This window comes from Tupaia chinensis, unplaced genomic scaffold (assembly GCF_000334495.1).
Source record: "Tupaia chinensis unplaced genomic scaffold, TupChi_1.0 Scaffold000387_1, whole genome shotgun sequence".
Lineage (NCBI taxonomy): Eukaryota > Metazoa > Chordata > Mammalia > Scandentia > Tupaiidae > Tupaia > Tupaia belangeri.
Genome location: NW_006159889.1, coordinates 36,851 through 57,879, shown reverse-complemented (window position 1 = coordinate 57,879; position 21,029 = coordinate 36,851). Strand labels below are relative to the sequence as shown.

Sequence of the window (21,029 nt, the reverse complement as noted above, 5' to 3'; positions counted from 1 at the left end):
TGACCACTTAAAATGCATGCTTTTGGGTAAGAACTAGAAGGGACTAACACTAAGACAAAATTAATTGCTTTAGGAATGTGGGATTGAGTGCAGAGCAGTCGGGTGGGCAGCAGGAGTGCTGCTTTGTGATGCTGGAAGCCACGTGGAAACACTCTGGGTTCACATTCATGTCTACCTCAATGTGCCACCCATGATCCTGACTGGCTCAGGGCTGGAGCAGCGGATGGTGGTATTAAAGACCCTGTCAAAGAAGTCTCTCTCTCTCTCTCCTTCTCTCATGTGAAAGAAATAAAGATACGTATTTTTTTTTTCCTGGAGAGGTTTTTGCTATAGGGTGTGTATGTTTGCCAGTAAGACAAGAGAGACAGAAAGTGAGAAATCACCCCCCCCACCACACAATCTCTTCTCCTCCATTTATCTCTTGGCATCTTGGGCACGCACGCACACATGCCTGGCATGAGTTTAAGCCTCCGGGTCTGGGACTTGAATCGTGGTCGACAACATGTGAGTCCAGCAACATAGCCATTATGCCAACTGCTGGTCCCAAAGATACATATTTTTTAAAGGAAGAGTGTGGGATTATAGGAGGGTTTTGTTTCATTTTAAAAATATTTGCTCTAGGGAACCAGCAGTTAGCGTAATGGCTATGTCGCTGGACTCCCACGTAGTCGACCCTCTGTCTGTCTGGCGAGTGCACGCGCCCTACAGTGAAAATCTCTCCAAAAAAAAAAATATATATATATATATATATATTTGCTCTAATGTGATTATACTTATTTTACTTTTTGAAATTATTTTTTAAAGTTTGCTATAGAGCATGTATGCTCACGAGAGAGAGAGAAAAAGTGAGAAAGCAAGCCACCAGGTCCAAGACTTGAACCATGGTTGGCCATGTGTAAGTCCAGCAGCTTAACCATCCCACCACCTGCTCCCCCACTGTTTTTACTTTTTATAAATAAATAATGACAATACCCATGGCAATTGGAAAGAATGATGAATTAATCTGTAAGTGCTCTGCTGAAGAGAAACCTAATTCAGTCATTAAACTTCCGTCACTATATTGATCAATACAAGGCATTTGGGAATAGCAAACAAACTTGAGAAATCTAATTTTAGTACTGGTTTAATAAACTTATCAGCAACCTGAAGACTCTTGGCTGATGTCCAGCGGGGTATGTGGTAACTTCTCCATGTCGCATTCCACCTTTGCACCCAGGCTTCGAGTCACAGCTTTGATCAGTACAGTTTTAGAGACCAGAGAGTTTACACTTCTGACTTCTGGTCTTGTTCTTGTATGCTGAGTGTCTCTTTTGGAGATGCCACATTTATGTATCCAGCCTCAGAATTCTGTGGACCTGAAGGAGACTCGGGGGACTTTGGGATTGCCATTGCGTCTTCTGATTGACGGTCTTCGGTCTCTTGATGACTTTCATCTGACTCTACCAAACCTGTTCCTGAAAAACTAAGAAAGGCCATGTGGGATGACATCGTGTAGCTAGATTTTCTTGGTAGCAGTTTGGGGTTATAGGGGTACAGCATTAATAGGATTTCAGTTTCTTTTTCTTTTCTTTTTTCGGAGAGGTTTTTGCTATAGGGCACATGCACTCGCCAGAAAGACAGAGACAGAGAGATAGAAAGCGAGAAATCACCCTCCAGGGTGAATGGCCACGCCGCAATCCCTTCTCCTCCATTCTCCTTTTGGGATCTTGGGCATGTATGCACACACGCCCCAGCGTGGGTTTAAGCCACTGAGTCCGGGACGCAAACCATGGTCAACTACATGGGAGTCCAGCAACATAGCCATTACACCAACTGCTGGTCCCGAATTTCAATTTCTTACAACTGTCAAACACAAAGAAAACCAAATAAAGTGTACCTTAAACTTAATTTATGTTCATGAATTATCTCTTACCTCAGGTCAGGTTTCTGCAGGGTGTGGGAGTGAAAGGGTGGAGAGCAGAGAAGGAATTAGAAGAAAATGCAAAACAGTAAATGAAGAGAAAATTATGCCAAATGCTGTGCTTTCTCAAGCCGGCACTGCAGGGCTAGTTGGGCAGCCATGACTCTCAGGCATGCAAGTGGTTGTCTTGACTTTACTAACCTGGAGTTTGGTAAAGGCAGCATTTTATTCAGTACTGCAAATTCAGGGATGTCTCTAATTGTTTCCTACAAGGAAGGAAAGGGTGAATGTTAACAGGTATAATAGTCAACGTTGGCAATGTGACCTTGTGATTTATATGAGGGATTTCAAAAGATCTGTGGAGGAAGAAGAAATTAGAGCATAATGGGTGAGTTTTTAAGTTTGCTTGATATCTTCAAATACCTTGTATTGATCAATATAATGATAGACATTTAATGATTTAATTAGGTTTCTCTTCAGCAGAGCACTTACATGGTTAATTCATTTTTTTTCCCCCAGGTTTTTGCCACAGGGCACATGCGCTTGCTGGAGAGAGACAGAAAGAGACAGTGAAAGGGAAAGTGAGAAATCATCCCCCCAAGGGGATTGCTACCCTGCAATCCCTTCCCCTCTTATCTCCTCCCAGGACTTTGGGCGCACATGCACAAAAGCCAGCGTGAGTTTCAAGCTGCCAGGTCCAGGACTCAAACCACAGTCAACCATGGAGTGGGGAGGCCAGCACCTTATCCACCATGCCAGCTGCTGGTCCTCATAAATACTTTGTTTTAAAAGATGGTTACTGAGGTTAAAGTGGAATCATGCACATAAATCATGGGTATACTCCTTAGTGAGTAGTTGGCATTCAATAAATGATAGCTCCGTCCTCGCAGACCACACGCGTTTGCTTGTTCTTGCAGGACACGTTCAGTGAGGTCCTCTGTATCAGGTATGTGTATGTATTATTTAATTTTCACAACAACCTTGCAGGATTTGGCATTAACTGTTTTTATTAATTATCATTATTTTTTTGTTCATTATTATAATTTTTTATTTATTACTTAATTTGACCAAGGAGAGACAGTGGGGGTGGAGGGCGAGGGTAGGGGAGTGAGAAAGCAAGCTGCCATGTCCAGAACTCGAAGTGCAGTCAGCCATGTGAGAGTCCAGTGCCCTAACTACCATGCCACATGCCGGCATGTCCTCGATTCCCCAAGTCTTTCCCAATAAACTATTTTCATTTCTTTTCCTTCTTTTTTTTTTGTTTTTTTTTGTTTGTTTAGAGAGACTTTTTTGCTATAGGGTATGTGTGCTCGCCAGAGAGAGATGAGAGATAGAAAACGAGAAATCACCCCCTGAGGCAATGGCCATACCGCAATCCCTTCTCCTCCAGTCTCCTCTCAGGATCTTGGGCACACACGCACACGTGCCCGGCATGAGGGTTTCTTTGTTTAATAGTTATTTATTCATTTATTTAATTCCATTTGTTATCATTATTTTTAATTTGACCAGAGAGACAGAACGAAAGAAAGGGAAAGTGAGAAAGCAAACTGCCAGGTCCAGGACTCAAACCACGGTTGGCCATGTGGGAGTCCAGTACCTTTAACCACCATGCCACCTGCCCCCACCATGAGTTTTTAGCCACCAGGTCCAAGACTAGAACCACATTCGACTACGTGGGAGTCCAGTGATGTAACCATTCCACCACTTGCTGGTCCCAGTATTAACTGTTAATGCTCACATTTGAGATGTAGGAACCAAATCTCAGAGATGAAAGGACATGGCACAATCTAACCACATAGAACCAGAATTCAAGCCTCCATCTCTTAACTCCCGGTCCAGTAAAATTTCTAATATGTTATTGTTTTCTCTGAATGCTTGTTTTTCTTTTCTCTTTATATGAGCTTCTCACTTCTTTCAGGATAATCAAGAACTTCTCACATGAACTGGTTCGTCTACATCAGAGGTTAAACTGACATCCAAATACAGGGAGTCATTAAACCCTTGTAATTGTGTGTGAAACAGTCTGTGTGGGTTGGTGTTTTTAATGGCAAAAGTGTTTGGTTTTTAAAATCCTAGGGATCAATTAAGGTACCTTTTTAATGTGATTTAAAGGGACAGAAAGTGTTTATCATAGTACTAAATAAAATCTTCGCTAGAGGGCCAGCTGGCGGGATGGTGGTTAAGGCAGCTAGCTCTCACATGGGCAATGTGCCGTCAGAGTACCAGCCCCAGAGGATTGAAAACCACACTGAATGTGTGTGTATGCATTCCCAAAATCTCAAGAGGAAAACGGGTTGTGGGGTGGCCAGCCCCCCGGAAAGTGCTTTCTCATCCCCCATCACCAGCTCCCTCCAGCAAGTGCATGCGCCTTATAGCAATTTTTTAAGAAGAATTATTTTATCTTTATTTATTTATTTATTTATTTTAATTTGACTATAGAGGAACAGAGTGAGAGAGAGAGAAGGTGAGAAAGCAAGCCACCAGGTACAGGATTTGAACCGTGGTCGGCCATGTGGGAGTTCAGTGCCCTTAACCACCATGCCACCTGCCATCCCCTTTATAGCAATTTTAAAAACATATTTATTGGAACTAGCTGGTGGCGTAGTGGCTAAGGTGCTGGACACTCCCACATGGCCGACCCCGGTTTGAGTCCTGGGCCTGGTGGCTTGCTTTCTCGGTTTCCCTCTCTCTTTTTATCTCTCTCTGTGTGTTTCTCTGCTCAAATTAAGAATAAATGAATGAATAAATAATATTAAATTAAAAAGTAATTATAAAAAATATTTATTTATTCTTATAATAAGATGTAGAGATACAATTCATGTAACTCATTTAAAGCACACAATTTGATGGGCTTTAGTATGTTTGCAGAGTCGTACACCTATTACCAAAATCACTTTTAGAATATTCTCATTGCTCCCAGTATAAATGGCATGCCTTTTGCTGGGCTCCTTGTCCCGTAACCCCGAACCCTCTACTTTCTATGGCTGTAGGGTTGCCTATTCCAGACATCTTATTTCAGTGGAATCTCCATGGTCTTTTGTGGTTGGCTTCTTTCACTTAGTGTACTATTTTTAAAGTTCATTATATTATAGCATAGATTAATACTTTATTCCTTTTTATGACCAAATTATACACCACCACATTTTATTTATACATTCATTAGTTTGTGGACATTTGGGTTTCTTGTACCTTTCGGCTGTTATAAGAAATTCCACCACAAACGCTTTTGTAGAGATGTTTGTGTGGAACAGCCATCCTTAGTGTGTCATACTTCATTCTCCCAGATGAGGGAACTAGAAGGTAAATCAGCGGGCCCATCTTAACTCACACCGTGCTGAGCTAGGATTTGTCATACGCAGTGCAATGAAAACATTATCAAAGGCACAAAGCCAGGGTTTGAGAAGTAACAATGCAGAAACAGCTTCATGTAAAAGAAGATATTTAGGTTGAGTTCCAAGGGAACAGAAGCCAGCCCAGAGAAATTCTGGGGGAAGGAATTCACAGGAGAGGGAATGGAGAGAGGGCATTCCTAGATGAGCCTGGAGCTGATGGCATGTAGGATTCAGGGACTGGACAGTGTGGAACACTGAACAAAAAGGCCAATCCATAAGACCGGCAGTGGCCAAGTCATGAAGAGTGTGATTGTGTTGAAAATTTGGGTTTTATCCTCAAAACTGTGGGAAGCCACTACATGGTTTTCAGTCAAAACCCAGACTGTATTTTCTAAAGATCCCTCTGGCTGCAGACAGTAAGAATTACAGGGTTTTGAGGCAGGCTTGATAACCTAGTGGTTAAGGGAACCAGACACCACATGGCCGACCGTGGTTCAAATCCTGGTCCCGTGGCTTGAAAAACATGTCAGGCATGTGTGCATGCATGGTCCAAGTCTCCACAAGAAGACATAAATAGAGGGGAAGGGATTGCAGCATGGTCACACTCCACTGAGAGGTGCTGTCTCCTCTTTCCTCACTCTCTGGTCAGTGCACGCATTCACTGGAAATTAAAAAGAATTATAGGACTTTCAATTCTTCTTCTCCTTTCTTTCTTTTTCTTTTTTCTTTTTTTTTTTTTTTTTTTTGAGAGAGAGATTTTTGCTATAGGCTTTGTGAACTTACTGGAGAGACAGAGAGACAGAAAACAAGAAATCACTCCCCAGAGGGGATGGCCATATTTAATCCCTTCTTTTCCAGTCTTCTCTTGGAATTTTGGGTGTGTACCCACACATGCCCCAAGTGAGTTTCAAGCCACTGAATCCAGGACTAGAACCACAGTTGGCCACATGGGAGTCCAGTGACATAACCACTATGCCATCTGCTGATCCCAAGGACTTTTTTTTGGAGAAGTTTTTGCTATAAGGCACATGTTCTTGCCAGACAGAGAGAGATGGAGAAACAGAAAGTGAGAAATCATCCCCCAGTGGGGATGGCCACGCTGCAATCCCTTCTCCTTCATTCTCCTCTTGGGGTCTTGGGCACGCACGCAAACGCGCCCAGCATGAGTTTTAAGCCACCGGGTCTGGGTCTTGAATTGCAGCCAACTACATGGGAGTCCAACAACATAGCCATTACACTAACTGCTGGTCCGCCCAAGGACTTTTGAAGAGAAAAGCTGGGAATCTGAAACAAGGGTTATGAGTGTGTCCTTCCTAGTAAGGAAATAGATGACACAGAGAGAGAAAACTTCAGAGCTTTTGAGGAAACTGTAAATAGTCTGGTTTCACTTGATCAGGCCAGTTTGATGTCAGAAAGGTATTCGGCCTATGGAGTTACTACATGGCTTCGGTTCTTCTGGCATAGACACAGCCACCCTGGAAATCCCGAACCACCGGGCAGGTTCAGACTCCCCTCCTCTGGCTCCACAGCAGTCGGTGTCTCTTGCTGTGTAGGACTTACAGAAACTTATGTGGCTCTCAGTTACATGATGTCACCCTCTCTCAGCTGAGTTCTGTGAGGGAGACACTGTTTCTCATCCATCATTTTATCCTAACCCTGGGGGAAATCTGTACAGGGTCCCCGGCACACTGCATGTGTGCAATGAATATTGCTGACTGAATGAACTTTATCTCTGAAACCCTTTGAGATGAGGTACTGTGAAATCAAGGAGTGCTTCATGAAGATCAGTCTGGCAGCATGTGCAGACGGACAGACTGAAGAGGAAGAGAAACTAAAAGCAGCTGAGTTAATAAGGTGCTTGGGGGCCAGCCAGTGGCATGGTGGTTAAGGCAACTGGATCTCACACGGCTGACTGCTCAGTTTGAGTTCCGGATCTGGAGGCCTGAAAAACATGCCAGGTACAGGGCCAGCAGGTAGTGTGGTGGTTAAGGGCACTGGACTTCCACATGGCTGACGACGGTTCAAGTCCCGGGCCTGGTGACATTTTTTCTCACTTTCCTTCTCTCTCTCTCTCACTCTGTTCCTCTCTGGTCAAATTAAAATAGATGAATGAATAAATAACTAAATAAAGTTTAATAAAATAATTCTTAAAAAATAAACAGCACCCCAATGGGGTCTGGATGCTATGATCTGTCTCCAGCCTCAGGAAGCCCTGGACCACAGGCACATGCTTGCACAGAATGCTCATGTAGGCTTCTTTGGACATGAACTTGGGACCTCTGCATTTGGGTCAGCCTCATAGAGCGTCATGGTTACCACGTGCCACTGCCCAGCCCCACTCAGGGAATACTGAGATTCAGAGCACAGCTCTGACCCGCGTAGCATTCCCTACCTTGATCTAAAGGTAGCGTTTTGTGTCTCAGAGCTATTGGTCCTAGCACATATCCACTGTCTTCTAGCTCCGCCTTGTAATACCACAGTACTTGTTTATCTATGTATCTGTCCTCTGCTGGGCTGAAGCCTCAGAAAACAGAAACTGTCTTTGTAGCCCCAGGACCTCACCTTAGAGTTAATTAACATTTACTGAACAAATAAGAAAAAGAGTGAATGACTAGACACTGGGGAAAAAATGGAAAAACTACTGGAAATCAGGCCACATAATCTAGCAGTACACTTTTTTTTTTTGGAGAGGATTTTTGCTATAGGGTGCGTGCACAGACAGAGAGAAAGAAAATGAGAATTCATCCTCCCAGGGGGATGACCACATGACAATCCCTTCTCCTCCATTCTCCTCTTGGGATCTTGGGCACGCACCTGCACACACCCGGTGTGAGTTTAAGCCACCAGGTCTGAAACTCGAACTGTGGTCGACTACATCGGAGTCCAGCGATATAGCCATTACACCAACTGCTTGTCCCTAGCAGTGTGCTTTTTACAAAACCAGCAGAACAATTCACATAGCTTGGAAATCGTCACGTTTCTGAAAGCAAGAAGCAGGATCCACTGGGAAGTATCTCGGGAAGAAGCATCTAGCAGGTGGGTGCAGAATACAATTTCGCTCACCAGACTCTGGACCTCACCTGAACCTTCATGATTCTCTGCATCTCTCTGGACTTGGCTACTTGTCTGCTTGGGCGTGGGGGACGTAATTGCTTTTTTCTAGCTCAGATGCTTCCCTTAGGCTAGATTCCTTGCCAGACCAGATTGGCTTTACTTCAGTTCTCCGAGCCTCAGATTTCCTCATCTTTCAGATGGGTCTAGAATAACTCTTGGCAAACAAGGTAGTTGAGAAGAGGCACATATGTGAAAAAGATTGAACATTTATGCATGCTCAAACACTTACAGAGCACCTGTCCATAGGCACAGTGTGTACGAGATACGAACCTTGGCCTCCAGGATCCTCTCCTGAGTTAACATGATAGGGAAGGAAAACGCAATGACAGGGCTGGCCCCATGGCCTAGTAGTTAAGGCAGCCAGGTCCCAGCTAGTCAACTGTGCTGTTCGGACCCTGACCCAGCAGCTTGAAAAAATACGCCGGGAGCATGTGCATGCACGCTCAAAATCCCAAGGCGGAGAAATGAAGGGATTGCAGTGTGACTATGCCCCTCCTGGGGGTGTTTTCTCCCTCCCTCCCTTTCTCTGACAAGCACATGCGCTCTCTGGCAGAAAATGAGACATGGCAATAGAGTGTGTTAAGGAGGAAGCCACGAGGCACACACAGAGGGCCCTGGGATCACACAGGAGCCACATGGTGAGTAAAAGCCAACACAGAAAAGAGAGAAGCTGGTCAAGCACAGTCTCGGGCTCTGCAGCTCTGGCACATAACAAAGGCGCTTCTTTGCCCTAGGCCACCACGAGCCCAAGACAGGCGACAGCGACAGCGCTATGATGGTGAAGGGAAGAAGGCACAGCAATCTTGGCAACCAGACTGCAGGGAAGGACCCAACAGGAGCACACATCTTACCTCCCCTCTGTGGATCTGGATACGGCAGATGGTGCGCTCTAGGAGGCCAACCTGCTGTGTGAGCCGGAAATTATTTTCCTGTAATTGCCTATTTTCTTTATCCAGGATTCGTACCCTAAGAATGGCATAAATCAGAGGCATAACTAGAAGTTCCTGAATCACTACTAAAATCTATGTCCCACTTACCACTTGCTCTGTTTCTTTTTTAGAATCATTTCTTTAATTTTATTTGTTATCGTTATTGTTTTACTATAGGACATATGCGCCCAGGAGAGAGTGGGAGAGAGAGAGAGAGAGAGAGAGTGCAAGCTGCTAGGTACAAGACTCAAACCACAGTCGGCCATGTGAGAGTCCAGCGCCTTAATCACCATACCACTGCTGGCCCCAGGGTGTTAGACTGCTACTCAGACTTTAGAACCAAGTTTGGTGCAATGATTTCTACCATATTCCAAGACTAGGAAAAGTGAATAAGCAAGCTGGCTCCATGGTCTGGTAAATAAGGCAGCTGGATCCCACATGGCTGACCACATAGTTCCAGTCTCAGGCCCTATACCTCGAGAAACACATTGGACATACATGTGTATGTGCCCTCAATCTCAAAAGGAGGGAGAAATAGAAGGAAAGGGATTAGGGGTGTAACTATCTCCAGGGGGAGGGTACTTTCTCCACTACCTTTCCGTTTCTCTGTCTCTCTCTGGTGAGCACATGTACCCTATAGCAAAAATAATAATAATAATAATAATAATAATAATGCATTTCTGACCTGTACATGGTTATTAAATACATGTGCAAGAATTTGAAACATGCAATTCTATCCCTTAAGAAATTTAAGGAAGGGGATCAGCAGATGGTGTAATGGCTATGTTGTTGGACTCCCATGTGGTTGACCGTGTTTCGAGTCCTGGACCTGGTGGCTTAAACTCACCCTGGGCAAACAACAACCAAAACCAAACCAAATAAGACAACTTTGAAATCTGTGTGTGTAATCTTTCATAACACATGTTTTCCACAAGCTTTTTGAAGTATCCTCATATATACTGTTGTGATACCTATTTTTTTTATTTGACTTTATTTACATGCTTATTTTAATTTGACCAGAGAGGAGCAGAGTCAGAGAGATAGAGAAAGAGATAAAGTAAGAAGTCAAGCCGCCAGGCCCAGGACTTGAACCACGATTGGCCGAGTGGGAATCCAGCACCCTTAACACCATGCTACTTGCTGGCCCCTGATATCTATTTTTTTTAAAAGAATTATTTTATTTAACTTTATTTACTCATTTATTCACTTTTAAATTGACCAGAGAGAGAGAGAAAATGAGAAAGCAAGCCACCAGCTCTGGTACTTGAACCATGGTTGGCCATGTGGGAGTCCAGCACCATTAACCACCACACCACCCGCCGGCTCAGTGCAGCCTATTTTATAGGTGAGGAAAGTAAGGCTCAGGGAAAGTAACTTTTTTGTTTAAAGAGTATTTATTTATTAAATTCCATTTGTTATTATTATTTTAAAATTTGACCAAAGAGAGAGAGACAAAGAGAGAAAGGGAAAGTGAAAAAGCAAGCTGCCGGGTCTGGGACTCAAACCATGGTCGGCCATGTGGGAGTCCAGCTCCTTTTACCACCGTACCACCTGCAGAAAACTTTTTCTTTTTCTTTTCTTTTTTTTGGAGAGGTTTTTGCTGCAGGGCGTGTGTGCTTGCCAGAGAGATAGAGAGACAGAAGGTAAGAAACCACTCCCCAGGGGGGATGACCACGCCACATTTCTTTCTCCTCTATTCTCCCCTCGGGATCTTAAACTCACATGCACACACACCCAGTGTGAGTTTAAGCCACCAGGTCCGGGTCTTGAACCTTGGCCGACTTCATGGGAGTCCAGCAACATAGCCATTACACCAACTGCTGGTTCCGAACCTTTTCTTAAGAGAGAGATTTTTGCTATAGGGTGCACTCACTAGAAAGACAGAGACAGAGAGAAAGAAAGTGAGAAATCACCCCCCAGGGGTCATGGCCATGCCACAATGTCTTCTCCTCCATCCTCCTCTTGGAATTTTGGGCCTACATGCACACATATGTGCCCAGGGTGTTTTAAGCCATCGTATCTGGGACTTGAACCATGATCGACTACGTGAGAGTCCAGCAATGTAACCATTATGCCATCTGCTGGTCCCAGGAAAATAACTTGTTTAAGAAATAAAAATAGAAATTTGTAGAACTGGAGTGCCAACCCAAATCTTTATGATTTCCAAGCTTGAACTCTCACCACTGTGCTAGGCTCATCTCCAGGGTCATATTTATTTGGGAGACATGACAGTATGATAGTGTTGTGACCAGCAGTCGGCATAATGGCTATGTCGCTGGACTCCCATGTAGTCAACCACAGTTAGAGTCCTGGACCTGGTGGCTTAAACTCATGCCAGGTGTGTGTGCGTGCATGGCCAAAATCCCAAGGCGAGAATGGAGGAGAAGGGATTGCAGCATGGCTATCCCCCCGGGGGGTGATTTCTTGCTTTCTGTCTCTCTGTCTCTGTCATTCTGGCAAGCGCACACGCCCTATAGCAAAAACCCTCTAAAAAAAAAAAAAACAGTATAATAGTGTTGATCTGAAAGCTGTGCTTGAGATCTGGATCAGCTGCTTATTAGCTGTGCTACCCTTTGCAAATTACAAGTCCAACAATGAGGAAATGGGGGCTGGCAGATTGACATGGTGGTCGAGACACTGGATTTCCTCTTGGCTCAGCATGATTTCAGTGTCAGACCTGGTGGCTTGCTTCCTCATTTTCCCTCTCTGTCTCTCTCTAGTCAAATTTTAAGATGAATAATAACAATAAAAAAAGAATGAGGAAATACCCTGATGATGAAATTTACTCTAAGAAAAACATCATTGTCCAACCCAAGTGACTAGATTGTGTCATTTGGAGGGGAAGACAGGAGCATTATTAATGGCAAGGCCACGGTAATGAGACCATTGGGTTGGGCCCTGACTCTCAGAAGCTAGGACATAGTTTGAGAAGGACAATGACTTCTATGGGGGAGGTAAAAGGGAAGCTACAGACAGTAAAAGACAATCAGAGACCCTCCAGGCCTTCCCAGTGGTCAGTGTGCCCAAAGCAGTGGATAGGGGAGCTCCAGTCTGCTTGGCAGGTCCCTACCCAGACTCCAGTCTGCAGTGTAGGGCAGGTTGTGCAGGTTCTCACACTGCTCTGCCCTGACCAGGCTGGGAGAGTTCCCTAGCCTCTCCGAACCTTAGCTACCTCATCCAGAAAACACAGCAAATCAGGGCCTCCATCCTGGGACTGGTGTTAGAATTAAATAGATTGAGTGGGTTTAGAACAGTGTCGAGTGTATGGTAAGTGCTCAAATGTTAATCGTTACAGTTACTACCAATGACAATTATCTGCTAAGCTCAGTCCACTCTCTTTGCTCTGATTCTTGCTCTAAGAAAACTTTTGGTTGTCATTCAAGTTTCCATGGAGGAAAGAATGCTCTGGGTGACCAATACTGGAATTCTGATCTGTTTGGAATATTTCTCATTAAAAAGTTGCTATATTGGTGAGCCAGTCCCACAGCCTGGTGGTTAAGGAAGCTGAACCCCACATGGGTGACTGCGGATTGAATCCTGGCCCTGTTGGCTTGAAAAACATGCCAGGTATGTGTGTGTGTGTGTGTACGCCCCAAGCCCCAACAGAATGGAGACATGAGGAGAAGGGACTACAAGCATGACTACGCCCCATTTGGGGGTGCTTTCTCTCTCTCTGTCTCTCTCTCTCTCTGTCTCCCTTTGGCAAGCACACGTGCCCTCTGATAAAATTTATTTTTAAAATTAATATACTGGTATCCTGTGGGTTCCATAAATTTAAGTCATCCCTGTGGGCTTGATTCTGTCGCCATCTGCCTTGATTCCATAGGTATCAAATGATAAAGATGGGTGTCAACATGCACACAACGACAGGCCAGAATATGCACAGCTGGCTTCTCAGTGAGGCAACAGGGCTATAAAAGAGCCTATGTGGGCCAGCCAGTGGCATGGTGGTTAACACAACTGGATCCCACATGGCTGACTGCACAGTTCAAGCCCTGTACCCTGCAGCCTGAAAAACATGCCGTGGCCGTGTGCCTGTGTGCCCAAAATCCCAAAAGAAGAAATGGAAGAGAAGGGATTATGGCATGGCCATCCCCCATGGGGATTGGGGGTGCTTTCTCATCTTCCCTCTTCCCCTAGCAAGCATGTGTGCCTTCTAGCAAATTTAAAAAGAAAGAAAGTGCCTATCTGAGTGGCTGTGTAGCAGCCACCTCCCTATTTTTCTTTTGACTTCACAGCTTTTCTGACTTGCACGATCTGCTGAAGACAGCTGATAGCAGAACAAGAGTTACAGGATGGGCCGTCAGACTCAAAGGAAAGTGTCTGCAACCACCCCTCTGTGGAGTGCAGCAGCCTGTTCCTACCTGCCTTGGATTGAAGACACCATCCATGTGCTGTTGTGGGCCAATTCTTCCTGCTCGGCAAATTGCTCGAGAAGTTTCCTGTTCTCCAGGAGCAGGGTATCATTTTGAGCAATGACCTGATCTTGTAATGCCTTCTCCTAGGGATTAGAAAGTTTTTGAACTACCACAGTAGGAGAGAGAAGTATTCATTTAAGTGCATCAGGATGTTCCTAAACTCAGCCAGCAAGTTTCCCCACACTTACTTATTTTCTTCTGTCCCCTATTCTATGCCCACCTGTTTGCTCCCATTGGCACTCATTAAAGCTAGATAGGTCTTCCGTTTATTTTGGTCATATATTTTGTTTGGGCATTTAATTGTTCTTTTGTGTTAATATTTAAAAATATGTGAACACTGGGTCAGTCAGTAGGCTGATGAGTAAGGTGGTTGGACCCTACATGGCTGGCTGGGCAGTTCCAAGTCCTGGATCTCGGTGGCTTGGGAAATATGCCAGGCACGTAGTGTGTGTGCCCAAAAATCTCGAGAGGAGACTGGAGAAGGAGAGATTGTTGTGTGGCCATCCTCCCTGAGGGGTGCTGTCTCGCTTTCCCTCTCTCTGTCGAGCATGTGTGCCCTATATTGAACTAAAGCAAACACACAAACAAACAACCTTGAGCACGTGACTTCCGGTAAGATTCCAATGCACTCATCTATGTTCTAACTCCACAGGCATCTAGGTATCAAACCATCAACAAACACAACTGAACTCTCTAAAGCTCCATATTAAAAACTTTACCATTTAATGCATTTCATCTGTTTTGTAGTCATATTCTTTTTAAGGCAGAGTGAGGAAGATAAGAATTTAGCCACTGCATTTGGCAGTGTCAGGATCTCAGCTGGCACGGCAAGTCAAATATGGAAGCCATGGACTGAAACCGTCCCTGCAATAACCACGTGCAGTGATTTCTAGCCCAACCATGTCTTCTTTCTTTTTCTAAAACATCTTAAAAGTTTATTTATTGATTAATGTTTATAATTTGCTACAGGGCATGTGTGCCCCCCAGAGAGAGACAGTGAGAGAGAAAGTGAGAAAGCAAAGCCACCAGGTCTGGGACTCGAAACCACCATGCCACCTGCTGGCTTCCTATGTTTTCTTTCCTATCAGTGATTTTCCCCCAAAGCAAGGGCTAGTGAAGTTACAGCTAAAATGATACAGGTGTGCATTTTGTGAAAACAAAACCAAATGAAAAGACACTAATATTCTTAAACTGAGTCAGTGGTTATTAGTAAATATCACTCTTGGTAAGGTGTCTAGGGCTCAAAAGTGTAGAATTACCAGTTTCAACTCACTAATAACCTGCCGATGGTAAAAGGCCTGTTGGTGAGGAAGTGAGTGGGGGTAGGAGGAGAATAACCACCTCTGGCACAGGGGTTAGTGTCGGGACCATGCAGACAACACAGGTTTAAGAAGGCCAACTTTACATATTTCTTTTAAATAAGATATTAACATAAATCCTTTGGAATGGATCCTGCTGGCCCCTGTCCATCCATTATTAAGTAAGTATAAGAAAGAACATTAGATTATGTTCTGAAACAAATCATTCCAGATTTTAAAGTCCTTCTCCAGGATCCTTTGACGTCTAATGATAGTCTTTCTTGCTATCTAAGGACATTTAATCAATAAGGTATTGGTTGGGGTCACTATGCGGTATGGTGGTTAAGGTATTGGACTCCCACATGGCCGACTTTGGTAACAGTCCTGGACCTGGTGCCTTGTTTTCTCACTTGCCCTTTTTTGTTCTCTCTGGTGACTGCACGTTGTCCTAGAGCAAATTTTAAAATAATAATAAATAAAAATTAAAAACATTAATAATGTATTGGTAAGGCCTGAGAAAGGGTATTGGATGAGGAAGGCTACTGACACCCTATCCATCTGTGGTTTTGTGAGTATACAGTTGTTCTCAGGAAAAGTCAAAGATGATGTTCAACTTCCTGGCATGGCCCAAAGTAGAAACAGATTAGAAGAGAGTTTAGGGAGCTGGGACCAGCAACAGATACAGCCTGTCCTCAGCATTGCCTTCGCAACGTCCACCCACTCCACGTGCGTGCCTTACACCGTGACGCCCCTACCCCACCTGTTGTATCCTGACTGGAGGCTCTCAGCCTCAGCTTACAAATGAACTGATCTCATTGTGGAGAGCAGAATATTTTCAGGGTCCCATTTCATTTAGCAACACTATGAGTCTTACATACTTTTTGGCAGAACTTAAGGGATCACTCACATTGAAAGACAGCACAAACAAATGAAAACAAGGGCTATGAAGAGTCCATGAATAAAAAAATGGCTTCCTCTAATGACCAGCCACCAGCATCCTCAGTGAGAGCTTCACGTTGAATTCTTTCTCACCTTTTCTATTTGTTGTTGCAGCATTCCAATTTCACATTCGAGGTATTTAATTCTCTCATCTCGTACTTTTACTTCATGAACTGAACGATCCTTGACTTTCTGAAGCTTGGTTTTGTGGCGATGATGTTTCTCATTAGACTTTCTATAAAAGTAAATTTGAGTATAGGCACACTTAAACACAGTTAGAGTTTATTTCACCTCCTCTACATGCATCTTTTTTATTTAAAAAAAATTACTTATTTAATTTTATTCATTATTATTACTATTTTCATACCTTAGCTGTAGGGCACATGCACCTACCAGAGAGAGACACACAGAGAGAGCAGCAAAGTGAGAAAGCAGGCTTCTAGGTCTGGCACTCGAACGATGGTCAGCCACGTGGAAATTCAGCACTCTAACTACCACACCACTCGCGGGGCCCCACATGCACCTTTCTTGAGCTCCTTTTCTTGCTCACGGCAGGGGCCTGGGTTCATTAAAGATACTTTTCCTGCCTCACATCTTCTTGCCCCTATGTAGGGGAATGGATCAAAAGTAATCTATAACTCCCTTCATAGCACCAGCTTTGTCCCCATTGACTCAAGTCTGTGGCTTACCTTGGTCTTGAGCTGGTGGTTGTGGTATAGCTTTAGCATCTGAGTTGAATGCAGGAAACATCTTGACTGCTATTCCCTGACGTCTGGATTCTGAAACCTGTTCCACTGACTCAACCATTCACCATTTTTTTTTCTTTTTTTTGGAGAGGTGGTTTTTTTTTTGCTATAGGGCGTGTGCACTCGCCAGACAGAGAGAGACAGAGAGACAGAAAGCGAGAAATCACCCCCCGGGGGGATGGTCACGCCGCAATGCCTTCTCCTCCATTCTCCTCTCGGATCTTGGGTACGCACGCACACGCGCCCGGCATGAGTTTTAAGCCACCAGGTCCAGGACACGAACCACGGTCAACTAGGTGGGAGTCCAGCGACATAGCCATTACGCTAACTGCTGGTCCCCAGCCATTCACTTAAAACGTTCTAGCTGCTGTTTAAACCCTTAGAACATGATATACCCAATTCAAGACCACCTAATTTCCAGCTACCTACTGGGCCTGTGCTCAGTTCTTGCATGAAGTCTGGGCTTCTAAATGCTCAAAACTCTTACTTTGATTATGACATAATCTAAGTTACCACCAATAAGCACATGAAAAGATGCTTAACATCATTAGCCATTAAGGAAACACAAATCAAAATCACAATGAGATACCACTTCACACCTGCTAGGATGCCTCAAATTAAAAAGTCAGATAACAAGTACTGACAGCCCGGCAGATTGCATGGAGGTTAAGGGCGCTGGATTCCCACAAGGCCAACAGTGGTTCGAGTCCCAGACCTGGTGACTCTCTTTCTCACACACACTCTCTCTCTCTCACTCTGTCCCTCTCTGGTCAAATAAAATGAATAAATAAAGTTAAATAAAATAATTCTTTGGGGAAAAAATTATAAGTGTTGACAAGGATGCAGACAGAAAGGTAAAATGAGGCCGCCTGTTTGAAAAACAGACTGTATTTCCTCAAACTGTTAAACAAAGAGTTGCCATATGACCCAGAAATTCTACTCCTATGTATATACCCTAGAAAAATGAAAATGAGGCCAGCCATGTAGTTCAGTGGTGAAAGAAGTGGCTAAGAGAATCCCATATAGCTGACCATGGTTCAAATCTCAGGCCAGATTGTTTGAAGAAATATGCTGGGTGCAGATGCATGCATGCCCCAAACTCCCAGCAGAATAGAGAAATGGAGAAGGGACTGTGGTCTCTCTCTGGCCAAAGGGGGTGAGGAGTAGAAACCAGATAGGATAGAAAGAACAAAACAGACTTTCCTAGAGGTTAATTCTAGTCAAACCAGAATGAAAGAACTATACTAAGAGAATCCTATGTCCTTGTCAGTTACGTCTTACCCTTAAATGTGTGGGTTTTTTTTTTTTTTTTTTGCTATAGGGCACGTGCGCTCACCAGACAGAGAGAGACAGAGAGACAGAAAGTGAGAAATCACCCCCCAGGGGGATGGCCACACCGCAATACCTTCTCCTCCGTTCTCCTCTCAGGATCTTGGGCACGCATGCACACGCACCCGGCGTGAGTTTTAAGCCACCGGGTCCGGAACGCGAACCGCAGTCCACTACATGGGAGTCCAGCGACATAGCCATTAGGGTAACTGCTGGTCCCACCCTTAAATGTGCTTTTGCAAGACTGCCATTTTCCAAAATAGTCTTCCCCCTTTTATTTACTAAGTGTACATAAAAGAATCATTTTATATATTTCTCTGTGAAAAGATTAATTTAACTGTTAGTCGAGTATTGAGCAGAGAAGTTAGGACTTCTGGAGGCCAGAACATCCATACCAAGCTAGACACAGCTTGTCTGCGTCTATGGTAGTGACAACTGCTGGGGTTGTCCCCAGTCCAATCTCTCCTTCTGTCATCATAGACCTCCAGGTTTTGGGGTTGCCCAGTGTATATTTTCTGGCTTTTCTTACAGCTGAATGAGGTTCATGTGAGTGGCCAACAGAATGTGAATGGAAGAAGCATCCCTTAAGGAAAATGGAATGCACCTGCCTTTCCACTTTCTTCTAACCGGCTGGAATGGAGATATGACAGTAAACTGTCCTTTATAAAAAATTACTCATGAAGGGGCCAGTAGGTGGCATGGTGGTTAAGGCACAGGACTCCCACGTGGCCGAATGCAATTCAAGTCCCAGAATTGGAAGCTTGCTTTCTTAACTTTCTTTCTCTGTCTCTTTCTCTGGTGAGACCATGTGCTCTACAGCAAATTAAAAAAAAAAAAATTAGTAACAATAAATGAAATAAAATGAATAATTATTTACAAAAAAAAATGTTCATGATAGAGCCAGCAGGTGGCAAGAAGATTCAGGTGCTGGATTCCACACGGCTGATTCCACAGTTTGAGACAGAGACAGAAAGCAAGAAATCACCCCCCGGGGGGATGGCCACGCCACCATCCCTTTTCTCCATTCTCCTCTTGGGATCTTGGGCACACACACACACATGCGCCCCATGTGAGTTTAAGCCACCGGGTCCAGGACTTGAATCGCAGTCAACTACATGGGAGTCCAGCGACATAGCCATTACGCTAACTGCTGGTCCCTGTTTGTTTTATTTTAAGAGGTTTTTGCCATAGGGCATATGCACTCACCAGAGAGAGACACACACACACACACAGAAACAGAGACAGTGAGAGGGAAAGTAAGAATTCACCCCTCGAGGGGATGGCCACGTCTAGATCACTTCTCCCCTAATTTCCTCCTGGAATTTTGGAATTTTGCACACATACCCCGTGTGATTTTCAAGCCTCCAGGTCTGGGATTGGGCTGCAGTCTGCCACGTGGGAGTCCAGCGACATAACTACCATAACTACTATACCATCTGCTGACCCCAGCTTATGTTTAAGTAAAACCAGATTGTCTATTACTTTGATTTCAAGAGGCCAAGAGAATTATAAATTAAAATAAAGAAGTAAATAAAAACAAAAAGGCAAGGAATGTGTTCCTCTGGAAGACTGGTTGGGAAAAACATGTAAAAAATAAGTATCTTCTATAAAGGTCAGGGCTGGCCTCAGAGGAATAGAAACAAAAATTAACCTGGAGTCTCGACAATTCCTTCTACTTTCTTTCCTAAATCTGTAGTTTTCAACTCGAGATGCACATTAGAATCATGTGGGGGTGACTTAGAAAAATACTGATGTGGGAAGCAGCACTTAGCGTAATGGCTATGTCGCTGGACTCCCACATAGTCGACCATGGTTCGTGTCCCGGACCCGGTGGCTTAAAACTCACGCCCAGCGCGTGTGCGTGTGTGCCCAGGATCCCGAGAGGAGAATGGAGGAGAAGGGATTGTGGCATGACCATCCCCCCTGGGGGATGATTTCTTGCTTTCTGTCTCTATGTCTCTGTCTGTCTGGCGAGCGCACGCGCCCTATAGCGAAAATCTCTCAAAAAAAAAAAAATATTGATGCATGGGCCACATGCCCAAAGGTTCTGACTACTCATCTCTGCCAGGGCCCGGCCTGTACAGCCAGGGTCGGGATCCCCTGTCCTCACGGTTATGTGCAAATAGCATGGAAAGAAATTCAGCCTCGCTAGCCATGAAAGTGGTTAATAAAAATAAAACGTCAGTTAAACAACTGCTGACTGCTGTATAGGTGCACATACAAATAAGGATATGATGAGCCAGCGGGTGGCACGTTGGTGAAGGCCCTGCGTCCCACCAACTTCACGGTTCAAGTCCCAAACCTAGTGACAAAAATCATACCAGGCACACGTGCATGCGTGCCCAAAATCCCAAGAGGAGAATGGAGAAGAAGGGGCGGGGCTGTGGTGTGACCATCCTGACCAGGGGGTGATTTCTCGCTTTCTCTCTCTCTGTTTGTCTCTGTCTCTCTGGCCAGCGTATGCGCCCTATAGCAAAAATCTCTTTTTAAAAAACAAAAACAAACAAACAAACAAAAAACCAAGAAATAGTGGGGAAAATTTCATCAGGGTCTTGTTCTTCCATCAAGAACATGTAAGCTGCAGGGGCCGGAAGGTGGCATGGTGGTTAAGACGTTGGACTCCCACATGGCTGACCACAGTTCAAGTCCTGGACCTGGGGGCTTGCTTTCTCACTTTCCCTCTCTCTCTTTTTCTCTCTTTCTCTGGTGAACATATGTGCCCTGTAGCAAATTAAAAAATAATAATAATAACAATAAATAAAACTAAATAAAAAGTTCTTTAAAAAAACAATACTAATGTGGATTTAGTGAAATTGCTACTCTCATAACAGTAGCAGAAAAATCTGGCACAATGCTTCTGAATGGATTTCAATACAGTTTTAAGATCCATGGTTATGTGAAAATACATTTTTTTTTTGAGAGGTTTTTGCTATAGGGTGTGCGCTTGCCAGAAAGACAGAGAGAGACAGAGAGACAGAAAGTGAGAAATCACCCCCTGGGAGGATGGCCACGCCACAATCCCTT

General features: G+C 44.3%; 1 protein-coding gene across 1 annotated transcript in view; it reads right to left on the bottom strand.

The window, feature by feature from the left end:
- Positions 1 to 994: 994 nt before the first annotated feature.
- Positions 995 to 21,029, bottom strand: part of LOC102480288 (coiled-coil domain-containing protein 30-like) — a gene marked incomplete at its 5' end in the record, with an annotated part of 46,472 nt that continues 26,437 nt past the window's right edge. Inside the window, 5 exons of the mRNA XM_006153824.3 lie at positions 995 to 1,462; positions 2,102 to 2,166; positions 9,198 to 9,312; positions 13,640 to 13,776; positions 16,024 to 16,165. Coding sequence (XP_006153886.1) covers positions 1,264 to 1,462; positions 2,102 to 2,166; positions 9,198 to 9,312; positions 13,640 to 13,776; positions 16,024 to 16,165 — 658 coding nt within the window. The remainder of the gene's footprint in view (positions 1,463 to 2,101; positions 2,167 to 9,197; positions 9,313 to 13,639; positions 13,777 to 16,023; positions 16,166 to 21,029) is intronic.